This window comes from Megascapheus bottae, chromosome 11 (genome assembly GCF_031878675.1).
Source record: "Megascapheus bottae isolate mThoBot1 chromosome 11, mThoBot2.hap1, whole genome shotgun sequence".
In the NCBI taxonomy this organism is placed as follows: domain Eukaryota; kingdom Metazoa; phylum Chordata; class Mammalia; order Rodentia; family Geomyidae; genus Megascapheus; species Megascapheus bottae.
In genome coordinates, this window is record NC_143519.1 from 40,279,492 (window position 1) to 40,304,272 (window position 24,781).

At 41.0% G+C, this 24,781-nt stretch overlaps 1 protein-coding gene across 3 annotated transcripts in view; it reads right to left on the reverse strand.

Annotated features, from left to right (window-relative positions):
• Enox1 (ecto-NOX disulfide-thiol exchanger 1) overlaps window positions 1–24,781 on the reverse strand; it is a 515,583-nt gene that overhangs the window by 63,450 nt on the left and 427,352 nt on the right. For all 3 annotated transcript variants that reach the window (XM_090342091.1, XM_090342088.1, XM_090342090.1), the window contains one exon: window positions 15,307–15,491. In XM_090342091.1, coding sequence (XP_090198217.1) covers window positions 15,307–15,491 — 185 coding nt within the window. The remainder of the gene's footprint in view (window positions 1–15,306; window positions 15,492–24,781) is intronic.

Genomic DNA, 24,781 nt, shown 5'->3' on the forward strand with positions numbered 1-24,781 from the left:
GTAACTTAGTTATAATCAGAGATGATAGTTAGAAAACCCTGAATGGGTGGCTTGTTGGCAAAATCCTGGCAGCCACCTTGGGAGAGGTCTTTTCCCAAGTGAGTCAGGACCATGTAGTGTAGCCACCGCAAAGAGCCAGCCCATAATTCATGCACGCATCATCAGCAGCATCTCTAGCCTTTTTGCTTGCATTTTTCAGAAAGCAGCTTTTAACTTAATGGGTATGAAAGAAATATATGTGCTGGAGTCTTGAAAGCTTTTAGTTGATTGTTAATGGAAAAAGAAGTGGTAAAGACCTAGTGTGTTCTGTAGATAAGTGAAGAGAGGAAATAAAACGGAAGGTGTTATCTCTATATCAACCAAAGATGCCTAAGGACAGAAACCTGATAAATTATGGATCTAGAAGCTCCTTTGTTACTTAACTCCTGATAACTGCAGAATTTCAATAAAGAAAATCCAGTGATTATAATGTTCCTATTTCCTTCAAAGGATAAGCTATCTTAGAGCTGGGTAAATACAGAATATCCCCTGAACTGGCATTCAGAAACCTAAAGTGGCTCTGGATCCAGTTCACAAATATACAATTACACTTATCTACTACAGAAGCAAGAGGCAGAGAAAGTCTGATCTTTCCCTGTAAATATATTTTCATGTATTTAGGCAGGTCTAGCACCCCACATTTTAGGAATCTCAAATAACCAGAATCTTCAGAGGGCTCCAGGCTTTCCCCCTCTACTCCATGAAAGGTAAGGGCTGCAGCAGACTGGCCCCATTTTGCTAAGGGTCTTTACCATCTGTAGGTGATCCTCTGCAGCTGTTTAACCTCTGGACTATATCAGATTTGCCCATCCTTGAACCTCAGACTTTTAAAGAAAAAACAAGGGTAACCACAGCAGCAACCGAAAGCCCCAAGAAACACCACCATGGTGAAACATGCTGCATGTGTTTAGTAATGAGGATGAAGTTTAGCTGGCAAGATATAATATGGCACCACCATCTTGGATAGACCTCAAAAAATGAAGACAGAAAATGACCATCTTGAGCTAATCATGCCAGTGACTGAAACATTAAATATAGGAAGCATTAGCCAAGGGAACAGAGTCACTCACACACGTGAGCATAAATGGTGGCAGTACGGCTACAAATGGTAACAGCATAAAAGGCTCCCATGGTACATAAATTAAGAGAAATTAGAGGTGCAGTTGCAAAGGCCCCATCGATACTAACCAACTCAGCAATACAAAGAACTTCTCTAGCCTTAGCCATGCCCTGTCCATTGTGTGACGCATCACTTCACAGGTCGGATGTCTACCAAGACTTTCAGACGAAAATTGCTATCTGCTAAAAACGCCAGCTCCTAGTACTGATAGCACAAAAGGGGAAAATAATGCTTGTCCTGGCTATATGGCTACTCAAGAATGCACTCCAGAAACAGCAGATATGACACCAAATTTAGGGTTGATAACTTTCAGAAGGAAAAAAAAGAAAAACAAGAAAGAAAGCAACATATTTAGGGTTTGCTAGCTGACTGTGTAACAGCAATCAGATCAGTTTTTGCCTCCAGATGTCAATTTGAACATGTAAATCATGACACAAAGAACATAGTGAAAGGAAAAGAGATCCTACAGCTTAGGTGTCCATCAACTGATGGATGGGTGGGTAAAGAAAATACACAGAGAGGGGGGGGAATATTATTCAGCCAACAAGAGGAATGAAATAAAATCATTTGTTAGAAAGTGGAGATCCTCATGTTAAGTGAAAGAAGCCAGTCTCAGAAAGACGAATATTACCTTTTTTTTCTCTCATAAATAAAACCTAGATCTAAAGAAAGACAGGAAAAAAAGAACATAAACATAAAAGAGGAATCAGTGGAGTGGGAAGAGAGAATGATAGAGGAGAATGTGATCCAAATATATTGCTTGCAAACCAGAAAAGATTACAACGAAGCCATTAAAAATTAGGCAAGAAAGATAAAAAGTATGGGAAACCAGAGAATAAGAGGAGTGGCTGTAATAAAGGAATCCTACATGTATATATGGAAACATCATAATGAAATCTCTTGCATTAATTGTACAGTTAATGTGCACTAATAAAAGAGTATGGAAAAATAGTTGCCTTTGAGTCCAAGTGATTATACTGGGATTAAGAAGGATTATTTGGGTATTAACATGGAAGGGATTAAAAAAAATTCATGTTTGCTCCTGGGTTGGCAGTGGATAGACTTTATCATGGCAAGAAAGTTCTCTGCCAAGCTTCCTTCTCTTTTTGTTGCTTTAATTTTAAATCATAAATGAATATTCTATGGCTATTAAAGTGATTGTATTATTGCAGTTTAACCTGTTAATGAGATATATCCTATTTATAGGACTTCTCTTCTTTTTGAAAAGAGGTTTTATTAGCATACATTAGTAAGAAGGGGCTTTCATTGTGACATTTCCTGACCAGACTCACTCCCTCTATCACTCTTCCTTATTCCTCTATTATCTTTCTAAAATAAGTCTTAAGAGGTTTCACTTTCCTATTTTCATATATGCAAAGAAAGTACTTTGCCCATTTCCATCCTCATTCACCCTCTTTATTCACTTTCTCACCTCCACTGATACAACCCCCACACCTCCTGAAAGAGCCTGCTTTATGTTTTTTTCTTACTTTTTAGTGTACATTAATTGTATGAAGAGGTATGGTATTTCAGTTATGCACACATTTTGTGTGCAAAAACAGCAGTAAATTTTGCTTTATTTTTGAAATTCTTTTTAAAATGTATTTTTATTATAATTAATAGAAGGGTTACATTATATTTACCAAATAGAAAGTGCATTACTTCACAAACATTGCAACCCTTTCTCATGCTTTTGTCCCCCCCCATCTTTCCCCTTCATCTTGTTTTCCTCCCTTCCCTATCCTATTTCAAATAAACATATATACAATATATCAGATAACAAGGTAAAATACTGTAACAATATGAGATAATCAAGGGACAACACAAGAGATGAGAAATAACATAGTATATTAAGAACAACAATCACACATTTTATGGCTTTTGTTTCTATATCCTGGAGATCCTTTCATTTAGCATCATCCTATATGGCCTTATGTATTTCGGTTTTGCCCTATTGTAAATCTCTGCTGGGAGAGTCCAAGGTTTATACTAATTATGACAAATGAGGGAAACCATTGAGCCTATGTTCCTTTGAGTCTGGCTTACTTCACTTAATAAGATTTTTTTCCAAGTCTTTCCATTTCCTTACAAATGGGGTGATGTCATTCTTTCTGATGGCAGCAGATATGCATACATTTCATTTTAATCAAGTTTCTTTTACTTTCCCTATTCCCTCATCTCTCTATTAACCACCAGCTTTCCTTGAGATCCCTTATACCATCTCCATACATAGCTGCAATATTTTTCTGATATTTCTTCCGTGGCTCATTTCTTCTCTCTCCCCTACCCTGCAATACCCAAAAGAGTTTCAAAGTTAATAGTTTATGAGAGCCTGGTGCAGTGGCTCACACCTACAATCCTAGCTACTCAGGAGGCTGAGATCTGAGGATAAAGGTTCAAAGCCAGCCCGGGCACAAAAGGACCTGAGACTCTTATCTCCAATTAACCTCTAGAAGATGGGAAGTGGGACTTGGCTCAACATTAGCACAGTAGCCTAGAGATGAAGAGCTCAGGGACAACAACCAGGTCCGGAAGTAGGGTGGGAGCCTTGAGATGAAGAGCTCAAGGACGGTACCCAGGCTGAGTTCAAGCCCCATGGTCCACAAAATAAAAAAGAATAATAATCTATGAGTGTGTATATACGTATATATGTACACATAGAGAATATATGTCTATATATACACATGTCTATAAAAATATGATAGCATTTGTATGCACACTTTTCTAATGTTGAATCAAGCTTACATTTCTGGAACATATTTAATTGGATGATTTACAACATATCACACTAAAACTTACTTTTCTGAAGGAATTTTAAACTGTATTTAAGTGACAATGGCCTGTAAATCCCTCCTTTTATACTGCTCTTGTCCTATTTGTTATCAGTGTTATAAATATGCTCTCTAAGAACCACTGGTGTCAAAATGATAGACAAGAAAATAAAGAACTGTCTCAATAATGCAAAAAAAATTTACTAGGGTTCACCACTAGCCAAAAAATCTGGCAACCAAGCACACAGAGCAGGGGGGCTGCTCCCCTATTTATCCCTAATGCAGCAGGCCCCACCTCTTTGCTCAGACTGGCTGAGATCAAGTTCACAATCTGCTCACAAATGGCTAGTTTGAATATGTTTAAAATGTATTGACATATACTGATTTTGAAATAAGCTTAACAGTACACAAATAATCTCGAAATATGACTGTACCTATGCTATTTATTGAACAATATGATGTATCTTGAAAAGAAACCAGTTTAAGATAAAGCCTTACAGTTCAAAAACCCTAGTTTAACACTGTAAGGCAGCTCTTTTCCTTAACAAGAGTCAGGAAATAGGGCCAAAGCAGGAACTTTTAAGCTACATATTTCCATAGAAAAGACAATTTTTCTCACCTCAAACATACTTGTCATACCAAGTAGTTGGAAATTTTTCCTGACTCTTTGTGTTCTCTGAGGAAGTTTGTAAAGGATTGGCCTAATTTGCCCTTGAAAGTTCCTAGAACTTGCCCCATAAAACAATTTTGAATCTGTTACTTTAATATAAAATTTAAGCTAATTCAGTGGCTTAAAATGAGATCAGTCAGGTTTTCAATTTCCTCCTAATTCAATATTGAAATGGTATGTTTTTCCTACAGGAATTTGTCTGTATCATCTAATTTTAAAATCATTTAAAGGGATTCTTGATATTCTCAGATCTCTTTAGTCTCTGGGATAACTGTAGCAATGACTAAAACCTTGCTTCTATTTGTAATATTGTTTATTTGATTGGATCTTTTTTCTTGATTGATATCAAAGATTTTCTGTTTATTAATCTTTTTAAATAGACAATATTTAGCTTTCTTAATCTTCTCTATTGTATTGTAACTTTAAAAAGAAAATCCTCATCCTTATTCTCTTGACTTCTTTTTAACAAGTGTTGGATGACTACTGTTGGTTTTTTTTTTCTCTAAAATAGACTGCCTGAACTTTAATTTTTTTCCCTTTACATTCTGTATCAGATAGCATTCATATGGTCTTATCAGTTGTATTTTAATTAACAAACACTTCTAAGCTACAAGTTACAACGCTTGTTTCCCTAACTGTCCAAATTTGTAGGATTTATTTTAGCTTTCTATTTTTCTGCCATCAATTTCGCATGACTTTCTTGTTGTTAGAAAATATGTTAGAAGTCCTTAGAAAGTTGTTGTAATTTGTTTAAGGGCCAGTATAGAATTCATTTTTGCAAACACCCCAGGAATGATGTAGTTTTCTCTATATGTCCTGCAGACTGAGTTTGTAGTGGTTGTGCGCTGTGGAAATGCTTCATTAAGACAAATTCTGGAAGTCATAGCAAGAGGAACAGCAGATATACTTAGAGAATTGGTTGTATTCCCTCATATCTTCCAGAGTCTTTCATATAAAGATTGGGTTTGGAATGTTCTCTACTCTCCTTTATGTTTAATATCTTTTTGTTAAAGATTTAGAGTAACTTTTATTCAAGAGCCCAAATAAGTAAGATTATATGGGAAACAAAGGCCAAGTGGATTAGTTGGAGATCCAAGCACCATTGACAATGAATATTTACTGCAAATAAATATCCTTCATGATGTTCCATTTTCTATGTCATCATTGTGTTGCTAATCACTGTAATCTAGCTTCACTCTCAATATTAGGAAAAACAACTAGGAAGGCATTTTAAACACTCTGTTGCCTGGTTTGGAGTTTTTCAGCTATCCATTCTTTTTTAAATTTTGGTGTTTTAAAATTTTTATTAGCATATATCATTCCTATGAGGTGTTTTGTTGTTCTATTTATACATGTATATAATATATACCTTGAACAAATTTACTCTACCTATTATTACCTATTTTTTTCTTATCAAACACTTCTGTTTTTTTTTTTTTTTTTTTTTTTTTTTTGCCAGTCCTGGGCTTGAGCTCAGGGCCTGAGCTCTGTCCTTGGATTTTCTCAAGGTTAGAGCTCTACCACTTGAGCCTCAGCACCACTTCCGGCTTTTTTCTATATGTGGTACCGAGGAATCGAACCTGGGTCTTCATGCATGCTAGGCAAGCACTTTAACCACTAGGCCAAACTCCCGCCCCAAACACTTCTGTTTTTAACAGTTTCAGTATTTTAATTCAATCAAATGTTCTCCCTCCTTAATCCTCTCTTTTAGCCCTACCCCAAATAGTCTTCTTTCTTTCAACTATCCATGCACCAAGCCTTGGTTTCTTGAGGTGTGTGGCAGAAATAAAAATGCCATCTCTTAGGAATGAACAAAGCTCTTACAGCATTTACCCAGTGGAAAGGTATTTATGGGCACACATGCACCGTCCATCCTCTGTGGCCTAGAACCTGAGGTCGTGATCACAATGCAGAATTGCAAGGTAGCACTGGGAGAAATCCTCCACCTGAAATGCAAACCATGGGTGGTGACGGACCCGTGCTTGTGAGTAAAATTCACCCTAAGAGATCTGAGCCAACTCTGTAATAATTAAAGTACAGATGGCATTAGAAGGTCTGAGAAATGGCAAATAATTCAGAACAGAAGATGATCAAGAGAACAGAAAGGAGAAGAAAATAAAACTCTGAAAACTCACTGTGTTTATCTTTCATTTCTAAGTGCTACTATGATACTTCTTTCCTGGAAATCTACAGCAAAAGTTCCAATGTATTCTCCTTTCCTGTGATTTAGGACTTTCAAAAGTAAGATGCTGTGGCTATTTGCTGAAGGCTCTGCTCTTCTCTTTCTTCTCCCCTTTTCTCTCCCCCTTCTCCCTTTCGTGTGTGTGTATGTGTGTGTGTGTGTGTGTGTGTGTGTGTGTGTGTGTGTGTGTGTGTGTGTAGAGTGAGCACAGCTACAAAAAGAGACAGAGACATAGAGAGAATAGACAAAGAACAATGCTGACGTGATAAACAATGGAAGAAACTGCATCCAGATGAGAACTTCTTGATGCTGGTCTTTTCACTCATCAATTGAGTAAAGTAGGTGGTCTATAAATTGAGGACCAGATTGGGCAGTAATTTGTTTAAGTTTCCCTTGATGACTATTCAGGGTGCTTTGCTAAACAGAGGGGAAAACATAGTCTTTAACTAACCATCTAACATCTTGGAACTGAATTCCCAATTCCACACTTTGTTTACACTTCTAGAATCTTCAGCTGACTAACACTGGCAATCCTATTGGTCAATATTTAATCGTGATTAATGCTAGGTGTTTATATACACATACAGAAAAAAGATGTGAAAGAGTAGCTCTATCCGGGGAGTCTTAATGTGGATTTTTTTTCTTTTCCTTTTATAGGCTTCTTTTATGTTCAAGTTTTGTTTTGGGTATTTTCTCCCCATCGTGATTATATATTCTTCTGCAAAAAGAAAAATAAACTCCAGTGAGAAACTGAGAGCCAGGAACATGACCATCCCATGTATGTTTCTCTTCTCTTGTGCTGTCTTACACAAGTAAAGAGGATTTTTTTCTCCGCCTCAGTCTTCCTTTTTCTTCTTTCTAGGCTGTTGTCCAATTGCTGCACCAAGTCAACCCCTGCTTTCTCTTCCCTTTCTGATGAGAAGGAAATTGGCTGCTCTTCCTAATCCTCCTGTTGCCTCTTTTAACCAGCTGCATGGAGAAAGCTTGCAGGTCCATGCCTTGCCTTCCGAACTGTAGCCCAATTCACGAGGTGGATAATGGCATGAGTGTGGCTGGGAGCAGAACACCTGCTCTATGCAGACAGCCATGGCGCCGGCAGGTTCAGGGTTTTACTGTGTATAAGTCAGCTCCTTCGCATTGGCAGACTATAATAAAGTGAAGTTGAGGCCAGTCTACAGGATTCATTTTTATGTCCATGGATAAAGGGAGAGAGACAGCAATGGACAAACAGAAGAGAAGGCCAGATTGTGTCTGCAGCAAAAGGCTGTTTTGATTTACTGCACTTGGGAAAAGATCCATTTCACTATAAATCTGGGACTCATAGTGCAATATAGCCTATAAGTCAGGAGGCAATTTCCAAGAGAGGTGGTGAAAGGGAAGGTCATTCAAAGGTCATCCAGATTCTGCTGCCAGGACAGAGATGGGGGAACGTGGAGTTCCTCTGGCCCAGGAAGCTGTGAGTCTACTGCAGATTCCGGGCCCTATTGCAGGTCAGAAAACACTGCCAAAAGCAGAAACCAAACAATTATAATGGTCTGCAAAGGCAATGCCATTATTTTTGCCCCTGACTCCTACACTGATTCATCTGCTGGCCTCATTATTTTAAGAAGGAATGATTACTAATGAGGATGTATTTGATGATCAGATTAATTAATGGCAGAGCAGGAAAAACTAATGATGAGATAATGCCTCCCATAGTTAAGTTTTATCTGTGCTGCTCTTCTCAGAAGTGAAGAGATTTATTTTCGCAGTTCAGCTTTAATAAATACAAGCTGCATGTATGTTGCTTCCCTTTGGCTGGCTCTTGACTAGTGCTAAAGACCAAATGAGGGGCTACGACACAGAAAATAGGCAAGGGGTTTCTGCAGAAAATATTGCTGCAATCCTCAGGCACTGAGAGTCCAGAGCTTTCTAAGCTTCTGCTACTGTTCAAGCATGTTGCAGGAAGTTATGGGGTTGGAGAGACCACAGGGTTCAGACAGATCTGGGCTGGAGTTCCGACTTTGCCAGGTGACCCTGTAACCAGTCACTTGATGTCATGAGGTCTTAGTTGTCATTTGGCAGCAGGGGTAGGCTTGGGCTCCTGAGGTGCTGTGAGGGGAGTGTACCCTGAATGCACCTCTGGGAGGAGCTACAGAAAGTGGTCTTCTTGCAGGAGAGGCAATACAGGCCATGGAGAATTTGGACCTCAGAATTTGGAACTTCTGAGTCTTGCCATAACTCTTATGAGCTCTTCATACTTTCATCAAAGCTATGGTAGGAAGAGTGCATTTGCACAACAGCTTTTCTAATTATGATCATGCACCACTTTCCTTTTATTATAGCAAGTCTTCACAGAGCTTAGCCAAGCCCTCTGTCCAGGTAAAAAACTCAAAGCAAAGACAGCATGGTTCTCCCAAAGCAGGACAGAAATAGGTGGCAGTGGCTCCACCTTCTACTACATCAGAATGGTCATCTTCTGATTTACACCCTTGATGACATGGATGCTTCTGATTTACCCTGATGGCATGAATGTCACTTATCTCCTCCCTTACCTCGTGAGGGAAGACAGCAAGATACTCAGTGACCCATCCGTGCCCCACACTGAATCATCTTCACATCACTCTTTGTATCTTGTGCAGAGTCCAGCTGGAAAATGCTTTGAAACTCTCAAACCCTGAACAGATGTCAGGTGTGATCATTTCACACAAGCAGGATCTGTCTATCAGGCCCTGGGCCAAGAATCAGAACCCAGGTTTCTATTTCTGGTTCCAAATGAAGCTAATAATCTCTTCAAGTGCCTCCTGGTGACGTGGGACACCCACCTTCTTCAGATATTCCTGGAATGCCATCTGCAAATGCCAGAAAACACACCAGCAGACACGCTACCAATGACCTTGGTGGCTGAGATCCGGGTTAATGAATTTCCTCATGTGGGCTATCACAGTGCAGCATCCCAGAGGTGAACTGGGATGAAGATCAAATGGACAAGACTTCGGTAATGATGTGAAAAGAAAGGAGGATGGTGGCTTCCCAATGTGAAGGCTTACATGAGCCCCGATGTTTAATCATTGAGCCCTTTTAAAGCCATGCCATCTGAGAGAGATTGGCATTTATCATTTTTTTCTTTTTCTTTTCCTGTTGGTCATGGGACTTGAACTCTAGGCCTGGGCTTTGTCCCTGAGCTCTTCAGCTCAAAGCTACCGCCCTACCTCTTGAGCCACAGCCCCACTTACAGCATTTGTCATTTTTTTTATTCTAGTAAAATATTAGTGGCTTCTAATATGAATGTGGGAAATGTTCTGTAAATGTTTTTATGCAGATGAAAGGAATTGCATTTGGGTAACTGAAATAAAATTGGATAAACACAAGACAAGAATGTGAAGTCCCAAGTTATTCTGGGGGGGGGGGGCTATTTTTATACACTCACCTTTCTCAGTTTTTCAAGTGAAAGCCTTTACCATTTGTACATAGATCTAAAAGAAGCCCCCATCTCCACACTCTAATGAGATGTTTTTGCCTTGTCCAGTTATACCGGATTCTTTTCTGCATGATGTATAATGGTTTCACATATTAAAGGCATTATGATAATATAGTTAAAAAGCTTCTTCCTGAATACATTCAACAAGATCATCATGTATAAGCTATTTCTTCCTTCAAACTGGACAATATTGAGGTTCATGAACTCTCTTTAAAAGGTAGATTTTCCTAATATATAGTGATGCAAACTCCAAGTGAATGCATCATTAGTTTTTTTCAAACTCAACATCTAGAATTCTAGATATTCTGTGGAAACTCTTAAGATGCAATTTATCATGATAAAAGTTCTGATTTTCTTCTTTTAGAAGAATTTTCCTCTTTTTAATCCCTATTTTTTTTCCAGGCAAGGTGTGTGTGTGTGTGTGTGTGTGTGTGTGTGTGTGTGTGTGTGTTCCAGTGCTGGGGATTGAACCCAGTCTGGGCATTGTCCCTTACCTTTTACATTCAAAACTAGTGCTCTGCCCGTTCAGACACAGCCCCACTTCTGGGTTTTTGTTAGTTAACTGGAGGTAAGAATCTCACTTTCTTGCCTAGGATGGCTTCAAACTGCAGTCCTCTGATCTCAGTTTCTTGAGGAGCTAGGATTACATGTGTGAGCCTCTACTCTTTCTTTTTTTAATATATACATATATTTATTGTAATTAATAGAGGTTCCATTATATTTGCCAGATAGAAGGTGCATTACTTCACAGACATTGCTACACTTTCTCATGTTTTTGTCCCCATTTCCCTCCCCTCACCCCCTCTCCTCATCTTGTTTTCCCCGTTTTTTAATCTTAACAACAGAAGAACTCTAAGTTCTTCGTGCAGCATCTTATGTCATCTCGGCCATACATTATCTGGGATATGTCCTGTGTCTCCTTCTATCCAGTGCTGTCACTACAGCTTAGGCTTCTAGCTGCCAGTGGAATTAGTTTTTCAGTATATTGGTTTTTCTCAGTTCCCCAACTCTGTCTTCTAAGATTAGGCAACAAGACAGGGTGGTCAATTCTGTATCTTTATGGCATATTTCAGCCTCTTCTTCCACCTTTCCCTGTTAGCCTTCATTTCCTCTGTAAAACTATTGTAATTCATACATTTGCCTCCTCATCCCAGGCAGCCATCTTCACTCTAAAATATACCACTTTAAGTTCCTTAAATCTTCCTCTTGGATATTCATGAAACTTGCTTACTGTTCTTCATCCCGAGCCCTCCTCCCTATGTCTCTGATAGCCAAAACAATTTTACATACTTTCCCCACTCCCACCCCAGCCACATGCTACGCAGGAATTAATTCAAGGATGGGGCTAAAGTTAAAAGGCCAAGAAATAGTTTTCTGTTCAATACATGCATCAGAATACATCAGATGCTCTGTGTGTGTGTGTGTGTGTGTGTGTGTGTGTGTGTGTGTGTGTGTGTTCCCTTCTTCTAGGGACTCAGTTCAAATGCCGGTCAATAAATGAACTTACAGAGTAAGGAAAACACAAGGGCACCAGAAGCACCAAAAGCAAACAGCACAAACAACAAATAAATAAGACTCAATGAAAGGTTAATTATCAGAAAATGAAATAAACTTTTGGAAACAATGTGATTACCTCCAAAGACGAGGAGAGATAATGTTAAAACAGGGAAAAAAATTAGAAAAAAAAGTGATCTTAGTAGATCCATTATCTGACTGGTAGGTATTTCAAGAAGAAATGAAATGTTGAGAACAAATGTGAACAGTGATCGAAAGGAAGTGAACTGCTACCCTCTCATTATAGCCTGTGCTTGTTGGTTGCCCAGTTCTCTGTTGCACAGCCTTTTGAAGAGGGCTAGGAGAACTCAGGCTATTATACTTTCAACTGTTCCCATAGGTAGGTTCCTTCCTTCCTCCCTCCCTCCCTCCCTCCCTCCCTCCCTCCCTCCCTCCCTCCCTCCCTCCCTCCCTCCCTCCCTCTCTCTCTCTCTCTCTCTCTCTCTCTCTCTCTCTCTTTTTTGTCAGTTGTGGGGCTTGAACTCTAGGCCTGGGTGCTATGCCTGAGCTCTTCAGCTCAAGGCTGCCACCCTACATCTGGGCCTCTTTGGGTCTCAGTGCCACTTTTGGTTTTCTGGTGGTTAATTGGCGATAAGAGTTGTCTCACCGTCTTTGGTGCCCTGGCTGGCTTTGAACAGCAATCCTCTTTATCTCTTTCTCTAAAATTGTGGGGGGGGGGGATGTGCACACACGTGCGCGCGCGCACACACACACACACACACACGTGTGCACATGCGCCACTGATGTCAAGTGCAATAAACACATTTCGATTATTATGGTCTATTATTAGGTGCTCCGAGCCCCTCTCCTTGATTCATATATTGTGGTATAGAATGTTACATGATTTAGGGAAAGAGTTATTACAGATATATTTAGCAAAGATGAGGTCATACTGGAGTAGGATGCGCCCCTAATCCTATATGAGCTGTGTTCTTAAAACAAGCAGAATTTTGGCTATACAACAAACGAAAACGCCAGGCGGAAATAGAAGCAGAGGGCTGGGAGATGTGTTTACTAAGGCCAGCCCCAAGTGGCCAGTAGCCCACCAGCAACTGGGAGAAAAGCACAGATCCCTGCCTCCAGCTACATCTTGAACTTGTAGCCTTCACAATGAGGAGATGATACAATTATGTGCCTAAAATGGGACCAAATCACCTTAATAACACAAATCAAGAACTATATTAGTGCATAGTTACTATGGGTAAGAAGATGCTGAGTGAACGTAAAGCTCCATAGACGCAACTCCTCCGTCAGAGGTCTGAGCCTTCCTAACTCGGTTGGACCAGGCATGTGGCCTCAATGCCCTTGCATGGAGAACCCACCATGTGGCTCCCTGACCAATGTCACTTCTGGTCACTTCTTTTACACTTGGATCTTTTCACAGTCTTAAAGGTTTTTGTATCCTTTTCAAGTAAGAGAAGTCATCTTTCCTGGAGGAAAACAGGGCTCATTGCCTGAAGTGCAGCAGTCATTTGCAGGCTGCATCTGGTGTCACATTTTTTGGTGTCACATTCTTCTCCTTGCAGCAGGCTCCCTCCTCGCCCTCCCCACACACACCAGCTTCCACACCCCATGGGCATATGGACAACCCCAGTAGGCTCACACAGCAGCTGTTACATCAATTTCCGAGAGCAGGGACCTGAGCAATGACTACAGTGACATTTCCCTAGCTGACTCTGACCTCTGAATCTCACTGATTAGTCTAACACACACTGTGAACATCAACCAGTTAAGACTCAGAGCCGAGACTCAAAAATTGCTTTAAAATGGCAAGTGCTGTTTAAGACATAATTTCTGTGACCTGGTCATTAACTTGCTCACTTCCCAATATGTGATTCTTTTTTTTTTTTTTCATTTCCTTACCCTCTCAATTATTTTCCCTGCCTGGATCATGTTTCAGTGGTAGTCATCCTTAATCACTAAAACATTATTTTTTTTTTCTTAAAGCATTCATGCTTCTGCTCTTTGAAAACAGTCAAGGGGGTTGAGGAAAATTTAAAAACCACCCGACTTTCCATCATTCTACTTAGAGCTCTCTGGTTTAAATAAAAGCAATCTTTTTCTTTTTCCCCCAGAAAATATTGGTTGGATTTATGTACTCTGTGAAGTGAATAAAAATGTCCATGTGTGATGATGATAATTTATGCTCTCTTATTCTATGATAACTTGAAGGCCCAAATACTTTAAAACTATCATATATTGATTGCTACTTTCACATACTAACCCAGTCACATATCGTTGGTTTGATTCCCTTAGCTGCTAATACTTGGGCTTTCCTCTCTCTTCAATTTCTGATTTCTCAGAATGTGTGATCCTTTTTTCTACTTGCAAGCCCAAGACAGACACCTCCTTTCCAACAAGTGCCATAAATGCACAGCTTTACATTCAGAATTCCAGGAATTCTTCAGCAAGCACATCAAATGCCCTATTTCTAATGTTACCTCGCTCCAACCAGGGTACCTCCATTCCCTCAACAATTCTTCCTCAAATCTAAGTAGACCCTATGCATATTCCAGAAATGGAAACAACATTGTATTTACAATGATCTTAGACACAAAATCGGTTACGCTTTCAATTGGAAAGTTCTACGGTAACAAAACTCTTACACTGTGATTGGTAAGGATCTGTTCACCATGGATCACAAGGCTATATTTCATGGACAAGTTTATTTTTGCAGGATAACAAATTTGGCCTTGTACTGACTTGCTAGGCAGATGCTCTATTACATCAGCCACACCCACAGATACGGGTATTTTGTTTTTATTTTGATGATGGCACAGGGCTTAAAATCAGAGCCTTGAGCTCTCCATTGACTTTTTCCATTCAACAGTGGTGTTCTTCCACTTAAGTCACACCTCCAATTTCTGGCTTTCTGCTAAATAATTGGAGATGGAGTCTCATGAACTTTTCTTTCCATACTGTTTCAAACTATGATCCTCATATTTCACCCCTGTGACTACCTAAGATTACTGGTATCCCAAGCTCTTGTTTTATTTTTAATATATTCTTGGGACTGGCTTCAAATACTGCCTCTCTTACTGCTAGAATTCTAAGTATATACCACCAGGTAAAACTATAACCTCCAAAGTTCTCTCCCTTTGTTTCCTATCTCCAGGATTGTATTCTTCCACATATTTTCTTTTTTTTTTTTTTTTGGCCAGTCCTGAGCCTTGAACTCAGGGCCTGTGCACTGTCCTTGAGCTTTCTCAAGGCCAGAGCTCTATTTCTTGAGCCACAGCATCACTTCCGGTTTTTTTCCCCTATGTATATGGTACCGGAGAATCGAACCTGGGTCTTTGTGTCTGCCAGGCAACATTGTACCACTAGGCCAAACTCCTGGCTTTTCTCCAGATTCTACCCTTCCATGAACAGCCATGAACTTTTCCTGTGAACTTCAATTTCTGAGTTTCACTTCTCTCCCCTTTCAGGCAAATGACAGCACATTCACTCCTAGTGGAGTATCCCATTCTTTCAACCACACACACATACACGGGGTGGGGGAGGAAGTACCTGTTGCATGCCTTGCATGGTCTGCTGTAGGAACTGCAGCTGCTGGTCCTTGGTGAGGGTTTCTTCTGTTCGGAAAAGCTGTTCTTTCTCTTGTTTCAGTAGCTCTACCTCATTTCTGTAGGCATCCAGCTGCCAGCGGAGGCTGTCATTCTCCTCTTTAAGAGCATAGGCCTGAGCAGCAAGCGCTGAAGGACAGAGAGAGTACCAGGAAGTTACCGCGTACATGTTAAAGAATTACTGTCATTGCTCAACACCATAGTCCTTCTTTTGAGTTGTTAACTTAGTCTCTTTGTCCTTTTTTCTTTAAACATATACATGAATGCTTCTTGGAGGCACAGGATGAATTCCTTCTACATTCTTATCTGCTGAACTCTCTTCCACTCCTAGACATCCTCACAGCAGCTGTCTGTATTACTCTGCACAGTGATGAGGGTAGTTAGAATTCCAGCAAGAATCCTACTTGCCAAAGCCTTGTCCTCTCCTGTGCTATCAGATTGCTCAGTTCTCTCGGCAATACTTTTCCCTTTCAAGGAACCAGCCATTCCACAGGTTGAAGTATAGGACAGCCTCCCAAGGGAGAGAGGCATTTATACACACACCATTGCTTCCTGCTCCATTGCTGGGACAAATTGCCCAAATTGTTTTCCCTAACTCCTATCAGAATGGCAACTCGGTTCCATCTGTTTCAGCAACCAATTAAAACTTGTTTTTGTTTTTTTTTTCCCTTCCCAGACAAAGCAGAGTGGGTCCTCTACTTCTAGGTAAAACATGAAGTTCTTTATATGCAGATTCTGATTACATTTACATCAAAGAACTAAGGCATTTACTGTAGATCTTAAATAATATTGCTTCTGGCACTGGGAAGGGTGATCCCCTGTTCTTGGTTCAGGTCACTTCCCTACCAGAGCAAGCCTTGGCTAGGTGTTCTGCAAACTGTTTGCTCACACAGAGCAAGTCCCAGATACAGCCTGTAAACCACACACTGGCTTAAGCCTTGGCCTTCTATCTCCTTGTACCATGTTGGTCCACATGTATTTAGCATCCTTATAAGTCATTAAATAATCTCTCTTCTACTCTTCCTGCTAATATCTCATTATTTTTCCCCATTGCAGAAAAGATACAAAAAGATATGAAAGAAAATCTGTCAAATTTATTACCAAGAAGGGTATTAATATAATTCCTGCTATATGAGGGGGTGGTGGGGCACACACACTGCATCAGACTTAACACATGCTCACTTTGTGGCACCCCTTTGCCCATGTCCTAGGTGGAGATCCAGGTGAACCCCCAGCAAGCCTTACCAGTACAGAGCGATACAAAGGTCACAGAGTTTTTTTGTTTTGTTTTGTTTTTACCAGTCTTGGGACTTGAACTTGAGGCCTGAGCACTGTCGTTGGGTTTTCTCAAGGCTGGAGCTGTACCACTAGAGCCATTGCACCATTTCCAGCTTTCTTTTCTATATATGTGATACCGAGGAATTGAACCTAGGTCTTCCTGCATGCCAGGCAAGCACTCTTACTACTAGGCCAAACTCCCGGCCCCAAAGGTCACAGAGTTTTAAACAGGTCCTGCAAGACCTCACGGAATTCTCACCAGCATTATCAAACATCAAATTATGATAACAATCTTAATTAAGTGTTTTACAAGATTCTGTTTCACAAAATGATCATCCATAGATAGTAGACACTAAAATACTAATCAAAGAGAACAGGCAATTAACCAGAAATTCTCTACCTCAAGCCATTTGGGATCAATTAGTCAACAAACATCTACGACATACTTCTGTGTTCCCAGGTCTGATTGTGCACCTTAGATTTGTATTCTCTCAAAAAATTTAAAACATAATCACATTTAAAAAGAAAGGATAGCATTCAAAGGAAGAGAGAGCCATGGATGGGGTGTATTCTTGGCACTCAATATATGTATATTGAATGAACAAATGAAAAATTTATGTCAAGGCACTCAGCAAAGAAATACATTCATCAGGAGTATGGAAGAGAGAGGGAGAAATGTAGACTAGGAGAAGTGTTCTTTGAAAGATGGAAAACCCAAGAATCAGGGAAGGCAACTCAGTCAAGAGAGCAAGTTCATAAGTAAGAGTTCAGAGATGAGAACAAAATGTCAAGTGTCTGTCTGGGAGCAATGAGAGAAAGGTGAGCCACACCAGGAGCTGAGAGAGGAAGGAGAAAGTTAGGCTTAATGGGGTGGCCAACTGAGAACCACTGAAGGTGTCTGGGGTAACAGGGGACATGAAGGAATTGGCAATTTAGGAAGATTAGTTTGGCAATGGTGCGTGGAATGAACCGGAGGCTGAGGAGAATGAATAAAGGACATTTTATTTGGTGAGAGAGAGAGAGCGAGAGAGCGAGAGAGCGAGAGAGCGAGAGAGCGAGAGAGCGAGAGAGCGAGAGAGCGAGAGAGCGAGAGAGCGAGAGAGTGTGTTCGCACAAAGACAAGGAAGCAGGAAATTTTACAGTTTTCAGGGACTTATAAACTCAGAAATGACCCAAGGTATACCCAGGAGCACAAGCTGGTATTTTATCACATTGTGCATCTTAATTTTGCATCTTACCCACACCTTGAGATACCAACTCCTTCCAACTCAGTTTGCCAATCCACCACCAAATGGTTATGAGGCGTCATTTGAATGAGAGATGGTGTAATAGGGCAAAAATCACAGAACATGCAAATGATGAAAAAAATGTTGGCACTACACAAGCACATTACTACATTTAGTAGCATTCAAAGACACTTAAGTCATTTCCTTAGGAAGCTCTATTTGGCCCCTTTTCAATTCAGAGTGGCATTTTTATTATCATAACTGATAGCAGGTGTTTGTGAAGGAATCGATTAGTATGCAGGGATGGAAATTACATTTTCCAAATGAATTGCATAGTCTGCAAGATATGCTGGAATCTGTGTAGCAAACTGCAAGCAGCTATAAAACATGTGCCAGCAACATTATTTAAATAAATTATCTGCACATAAATACATACAGGAAAGTGTACTGTCCATTATTTTAGAGGCTCTCTGAGAAGCCTATGGAATAGTACAGCTGAGAGTTTTTATTTTTGGCTAAGCCAAGGATCTCTGTGCCTGCCAAGCAGGACATAATGCTGCGTGCGTTCTTGGAATAGGAATGTGATATCATTATATTTCAAAAGGAAAAAGAAAGAAAACAGCTGTAATTCTCCTCCTCCCTGTCTCCCTCTTCTCTTAAAAAAATCGATATACCAGCCAATCCCATCATTTCTATAATTGAGGCACATAAGTGATTTATACTCTTGATTAAATGATTTCAAGCTTGATATTCACAAAAAAATTGCTCGTTCCTTTATACAGGAGCAAAGTGGTTCTCTTTTAAAGAGTGAGAAATTGTACATTGACTCCACTTAGCTTCAGGCCACCTGTTTGCAAACATCAGTCAACATCCGGCTGGTGTCCTGAGCCTACCACTCAAACAAGGCTGCCTGGAAGAGATTCTATTCTATTTCTCAGACTCAGTTCTAAAAAAAACCAGATCATAGTAATTTCTGACCTCATATGATTTTTCAGATACTTGAAAGGTCAACTCATATCTTTCTCTCCCCATTTTATTCTCTTTAGTTCTTTCTGAGAGACTACTAATTACGAAAGTTGTGATTAAATGTGTCATCAAGCTTCCAGGACAGAAATGAAATCCACTACTCAAATAAATGTAAGGATTAAAGCTGAATTGCTTGTGAGCTTTTGAATAAGAATCTCCAAGGATGTACTTTTACAATAAATGGAATGTTTAGCTAAGAGATAGCCTAGGTAGATTACTAAATTTCAATTTAAAAAAGGAATACAGTAAGATGTGCTACCTGTAAACTATGGTCACATAATTAAATCTTCCTTTGGTGATGTTTAAAAGTACTGTTAAGTTGAATGATGCCTCTGGATTATTACATATTAGTTCATTTATTGAGAAAACATAGCTAGAAGCATATATAAGAAAGTTAAAGCTAATACAGCCAGACATTTATATTTGTTCAGTGCTTTAGAAAACTCTGGATCTCGGAATTTGCTGAATCTAAAGTGAAAGGCTGCATGAGGAACAGATCAACAATATTATGCAAGTCTAGCAAGCTCAAGGCCCTAAATGGAAATACTAAGATGGCCAAAAGGAGAAGGGGTGAAATAAAAATGATGGGAAACTTTTGCTAAGCAATATTAATTTTTAATTCAAAAATTAGCATTAGGCTATTAAAACTTCTATAATGATACTAGTATGTGAAAATGATCCAAAGAATAAATTGCGCTGCTGAAAAATAGGTTTAGAGGTATTACACAGCATCTCATTGTATCCTTTACTAGATTCTATATAAACCATCATTCTTTATATTAATTATGGTCAGAGTGACCTCCTCCTTCATCTCTTGGAGTACTTGCTGTTTCCATGGTTACCAATAATGACATGCTTAACTTCTGTACGTAAATCATCCGGTTAGAGCCTTGAAATTCTCTCTCTTTCTCTCCCTCCCTCCCTCCCTCCTTCTCTTTTCCCTGCCTGAGCCAGCCTCAGAAAAATAAAATAATTAGCAATATATGAAAAATGTAAGTTATTTTGGGTTACATCCCAATACACTGACAGTATATTTAATATCTTGCGCATGCTCAAGCAAGATGTAACTAAGTAATAGAACACTTCAACAGTGTTGCTAGCAATATCTAGATTTTGGCAGAATTGTTCATCTTTGTGTCTCTGGAGAGGGCTGCGTTTAACATTCTTCTTCTACTTCCAAAGACACCCTCCTGGAATATGGAAAGGATACTGTTGAAGGGTGGATTTCTTTCCCACACAGAGACAAGCAAAGTATTTCACCCATGGGTAACTGTACTATCTAGAACACAGGAGGGTAAGGATAGGCTCAAGCTACAACACCCTAAAGTTTCAGTCTTTTCCCTTGCCCTGGTCTCTTTTATGTGCCTTCTGGTCTCTTACAGAACAGAGCTGTAGTTTGTGGTCCAGTGACTCAGGGCTCCACATATGAAACACTTATTTGGGGCTTGAGGTAGTTATTAGCCTATAATGGAGACATTTCAACTTCTCTGTGCTTCCACATGTTTAGCCTAAGGCCAGAGCTCTTGCACTCCTCCAGGTTCTCAGGAGGCACTGATATGGATGGTTTGGGAGAAATCCTTCTGGAGGAATCACGTGCCTGGGCTTGTTCTTCTGATTTTAATCCTCAGCTTCTTCTTCAGTGTTCACAGCTGTCTATGCTGCACTTATGAAGACAACTCTGTCTTGTCCCTATTGTGCTCTAGAAAGAAGAGTTCAGGAGAGGCTCCAGCAAAACTGTACAGCCACTACTCTGCTGTCATTTGTCTCATCTGTCACAAAAGCATGACAGAGTAGACACAATTATTATTTCCACTTCACAACGTCATGACCTAGTACACATGGTCATGAATTCTTCTTCACATGCGATAAAAAGGAGTTTCAGCACTGGGTAGTGGCACAGTGTGTGGTACTAGCTAGGTTGGTCCGCAGAAAGCCTGCCGCAGGTGCAAACAAGGGCCACCCGAGAAAGAAGGAAACCTGGGATCCTAGTGTAGTATCTAATTTGCTCTTTGCAGAGGTGAAGCATTCCAGTTTTAGCCTTGTTTGGGGGTGGTTTTTGCTTGAGAGAGCCTTTGTTATAAAAAGCAGAGGGAGTAATCCTATTTCAGAATAAACACCTATATTTTCTACATGATAAATCTAGGGATGATCCATGCAGAAGTTAAACCCAACACTTCTGAAATGTGCACACCTTGAGTTGAAATACTTAGGGATTCCTTTTTCTGCCCTATCTCCTCTGAGATGTCCTCACAGACAGCCACGACAAAGAGAGAGCATCGTCCATCCATTCAAACTCACCCATATGCTGCTTTTATAGGTATCTGGGCCATCAGTCAGAACAAAGGTAACAGAGACCCCAATGCCTGAGGCTCCTACAGAACTGTCCCCGGTTCCAGTGAAATTGGGCTGTTGAGGCCAATTTCACCCCCACTTCAGAAGACCATCAAGCTGTGATGACTATCATTGGCTCTGAGAGGCCAGACACACACCCAGAGAGCATAGTGGGGTACCTGCCCAACAGCCAGTCCTTGACTCTCTCCTCTGTTAGGTTGTCAACAAAGTACAATTGTTTTTCAGTAACACCTGCATCCCCACTGAAGCAGCAATCTTCCTTAAATTGCTTGTGGAAATTCCTTCTGCTACATTTTTGCAGGATTATTATTATTACAACTTAGCATTGATATAACATTTTATGTTTGCAGTGTGTATTATAGTCTGCACATTAGCTATTATTAGGGAGAGCTAAACAGACGCACACGGCAGTGTCTATTTTCATCTTTGTGTGAGGCCAGTGGAATAAGGGTAATTTGAGGAGTACAGGTAAGCAAGAGCCTGTGATTTTGATGGGTTAAATGTGAGTCTGGAGGCATAAACCAGCAGCAGGTGACTCAGAAAACAATCCCATCCTTCCCCCAACCCAGCTCTTCCTAATGAGGAAGTCTTCTTGGGTGGCAAGGCCTGTGAGACATTGCTGGGCTCCTAATATGGTGGAGATTCACAACTCACCCTATCACTTTCTACTTACATTGTTATCTTCCCTGACCCCCTCCAACCAGACCCATTGTCCTCAGCTGAAAACAAGCAAAGGAAAGAAGATCATGTTCAAGTCTTCTCACAGCCAGCCAAGCCACTCATTTTAAATGCAGGAGACGCTGGCAGGTGTGAGTGACTTCTATGTCCTCAGAAAGACAGATGAGGTGACTCTTGTAAATACAGCTGAGTGTTTATCCAGGCCAAGGCAGGGCGACAGGGCAGCACTTGGCCTGACCTCTAAGGCTCCCAGGAAAAAGCATCCTGGAGGACACCAGTGGAGAAGGACCTTCCCACAACAGGGAGTGGCAAGAGGGGGAAGGGAACAACACTGCCAGCTGGGCTGTGAGGTGAGGGCTGGGGAGGGCTGCTTTGGAAACACCTGGGGTGTTCAGCTCCAGTGAAAGAAGGTAAGGATAAGAGGCACAGTTAGCCCAGGGAAATACTGAGGCTGAGGCTACAGGGGAAAGATGTAGGGGGGAGGGGAGAGAGGGAGAGTTGAAGGCATCTGGCTTCTAAGGAGCCCAACAGGCTGAGGCATATTATAGGAGTTTCCTCATCCTCCTTTTAGCTTGATTATAAACTGGTTGTCCTTTACACTTCCACACTTATTTTAATTTTCAAGATCTAGAGCTACCTTTATTCTCCTAACCTCCGAAGGCTTTAGATTCTTTCTTAGGATAGTCAGCCTTAGGCTAGACCAAGATTGATCACAAAATGACTGCTTCCAGAAGCAGGGTCTCTCCTTGGGCCTTCCCTCACCGCCAGCTTAGGCCTTACTTTGATGACTTCACTTTAAACAAAAATGGATCTCCTTTACACAGCATTCCATCCCTTGGATAAAAAAAAAAATGGCTCCCCATCTTTTCATCAATTGATCACTTCTAATTTCCTTTACAAATCCCTCCCTTCTAGAAGTGCTATTTTCCTTCTCCTGCTGCATGGCTCCTGATACAATAAAAATAACAGGCTGGGAGTTTGGCCTAGTGGTAGAGTGTTTGCCTAGCATGCACAAAGACCAAGGTTTGATTCCTTGGTACCACACACATAGACTAAGGCTGAAAGTGGTGCTGTGGCTCAAGTGGTAGAGCTCTAGCTTTGAAAAGGCCCACGGACAGTGTTCAGGTCCTGAGTTCAAGCCCCAGGACTGGCAAAAAAAATGCAAATAATAATAATGCTCAGCCAAGCATGGCCTTCCATCTCACACAGCACATCAGCCCTCCTCTCAGACTGTTTACATCACTGTGTTCTAAGGGGTATGTCCTCTGGGTTTTGCCCCCTAAAGGAGCCCTCCCCTCATTCACTTGGCTTCCAGAAGCTGCACCCTTCCTCTGACTGCCCCAACTCTTTATGGGGAGAGCTCCATCTTGGTGTTAGAGGATTAGAGACTGGACTCCCTTTTCTTAGCACTTTCTGTATAACTTTCTTCCTGTCATAGATGTCTTTGTTTTCTTGGTACCTGCTTTCTTTTCCTTTCCCTTGACTTCTGCTGGTGAAAGGGCTTCTTCTTCCTAGCTTTTACTACCATCCAATATGGTCTTGCTGGCTTCTCTGCCTTCTGCCTTGTACCTTGTCTTCTGAAATTTCATGAATCCATCTATCTGCTCTGCTCTGAATGCTACTTACTGCCTCTCCTGTGATGATATTATGACTGAATGCTTTCATAAATCCTCCAGGCTATGTCTCCAAAACACATTGTTCTGATCTACTAGGTGTTGTTGGGTATTACTTTTCCTTTCTGCCATATTTCTGCCATGGCAGGTTTGTGACTTGCACCCAGCAGAGAGCAGCCTGAGCCTCTGGAATTGACCCTCCCTGACCAGAGCCCTTGGCTCAACCCTTTGTGCAGGATGTAAGACTCCGCCTGAGTGCATTTGCTCCCTGATCACTGGGTGCTCAGACCCTTTCTCCCTAGCCAAAGGACTAGGTATACCTACTGTCCTCTCTTTCAACTTGCATGGGAGAAAAACAACCTGCTTTTAGCAGGGACTCTCCCTGGCATGCACGCATCGCATTTCTGCACCAGCCATCCTGCTATCCCACCCAAGCAGCCTTCAGTTCATCGGAAGACCCCCAAATGCCACTAGTGCAGACCTGGTACAGGAAATTCCCCACTGGATCCTGCAAGCTAGACTTAAGACTGCTTTCCTATATCTGTCTATTATTATTCCCTCTATCACCTACTTCCTGTCCAGTAGATGCTTGTATCTTTTTAATTTTACTCATTCTCACCTACCATTGCCTTACCACAATCTTTTGTTGTTCTTTTTTCCCCTCTCACCAATTGATAGCCATCAGCTCTCATGCTAGGGGCCAATTTCTGGCCCTTTGTGCATCAAGATCACTGGGGGAGCATTTTAATAATGGACCCTGGGCATGAATCCCCAGACAGGGATATCTGTATAAAGTTCCCTGGGTGAGTCTCACATGCAGCCTTGGCTGCGAACCATTCATTTATCCTATCTGCCACTGCTAAGCAGCATCTATGTGGCACAATGCCACACAATCGCTTCACTGCTCATTTCTCCCCACCCCTTCAAGGAAACTGTAAGCATGGGCTTTAGGTCATTGTTCCAAAAGCTGGGATTTGGACAAAAGGACACCATTTTCCACACTGCACCAGAATCAACTCTGGCTCCGTTAGGTTTTCATTCTGTTCAGGGACTCTCCTGCTGGGGACACTAGTCCTCACTCAGCCCCTGAGGTCTCAGAGCTGTCCAGATACTTTGACCACCCAATTGACCCATTGCTCAGAAGAATCTGCAGTTGAGCCTGGCAGTGCTCAGTCAGGCTCAAAAGGTGCAAAGGAGGTAAAGAAGGAAGCCAGGGAGGCATTTTCAGAATGCCGGATGTTTCATC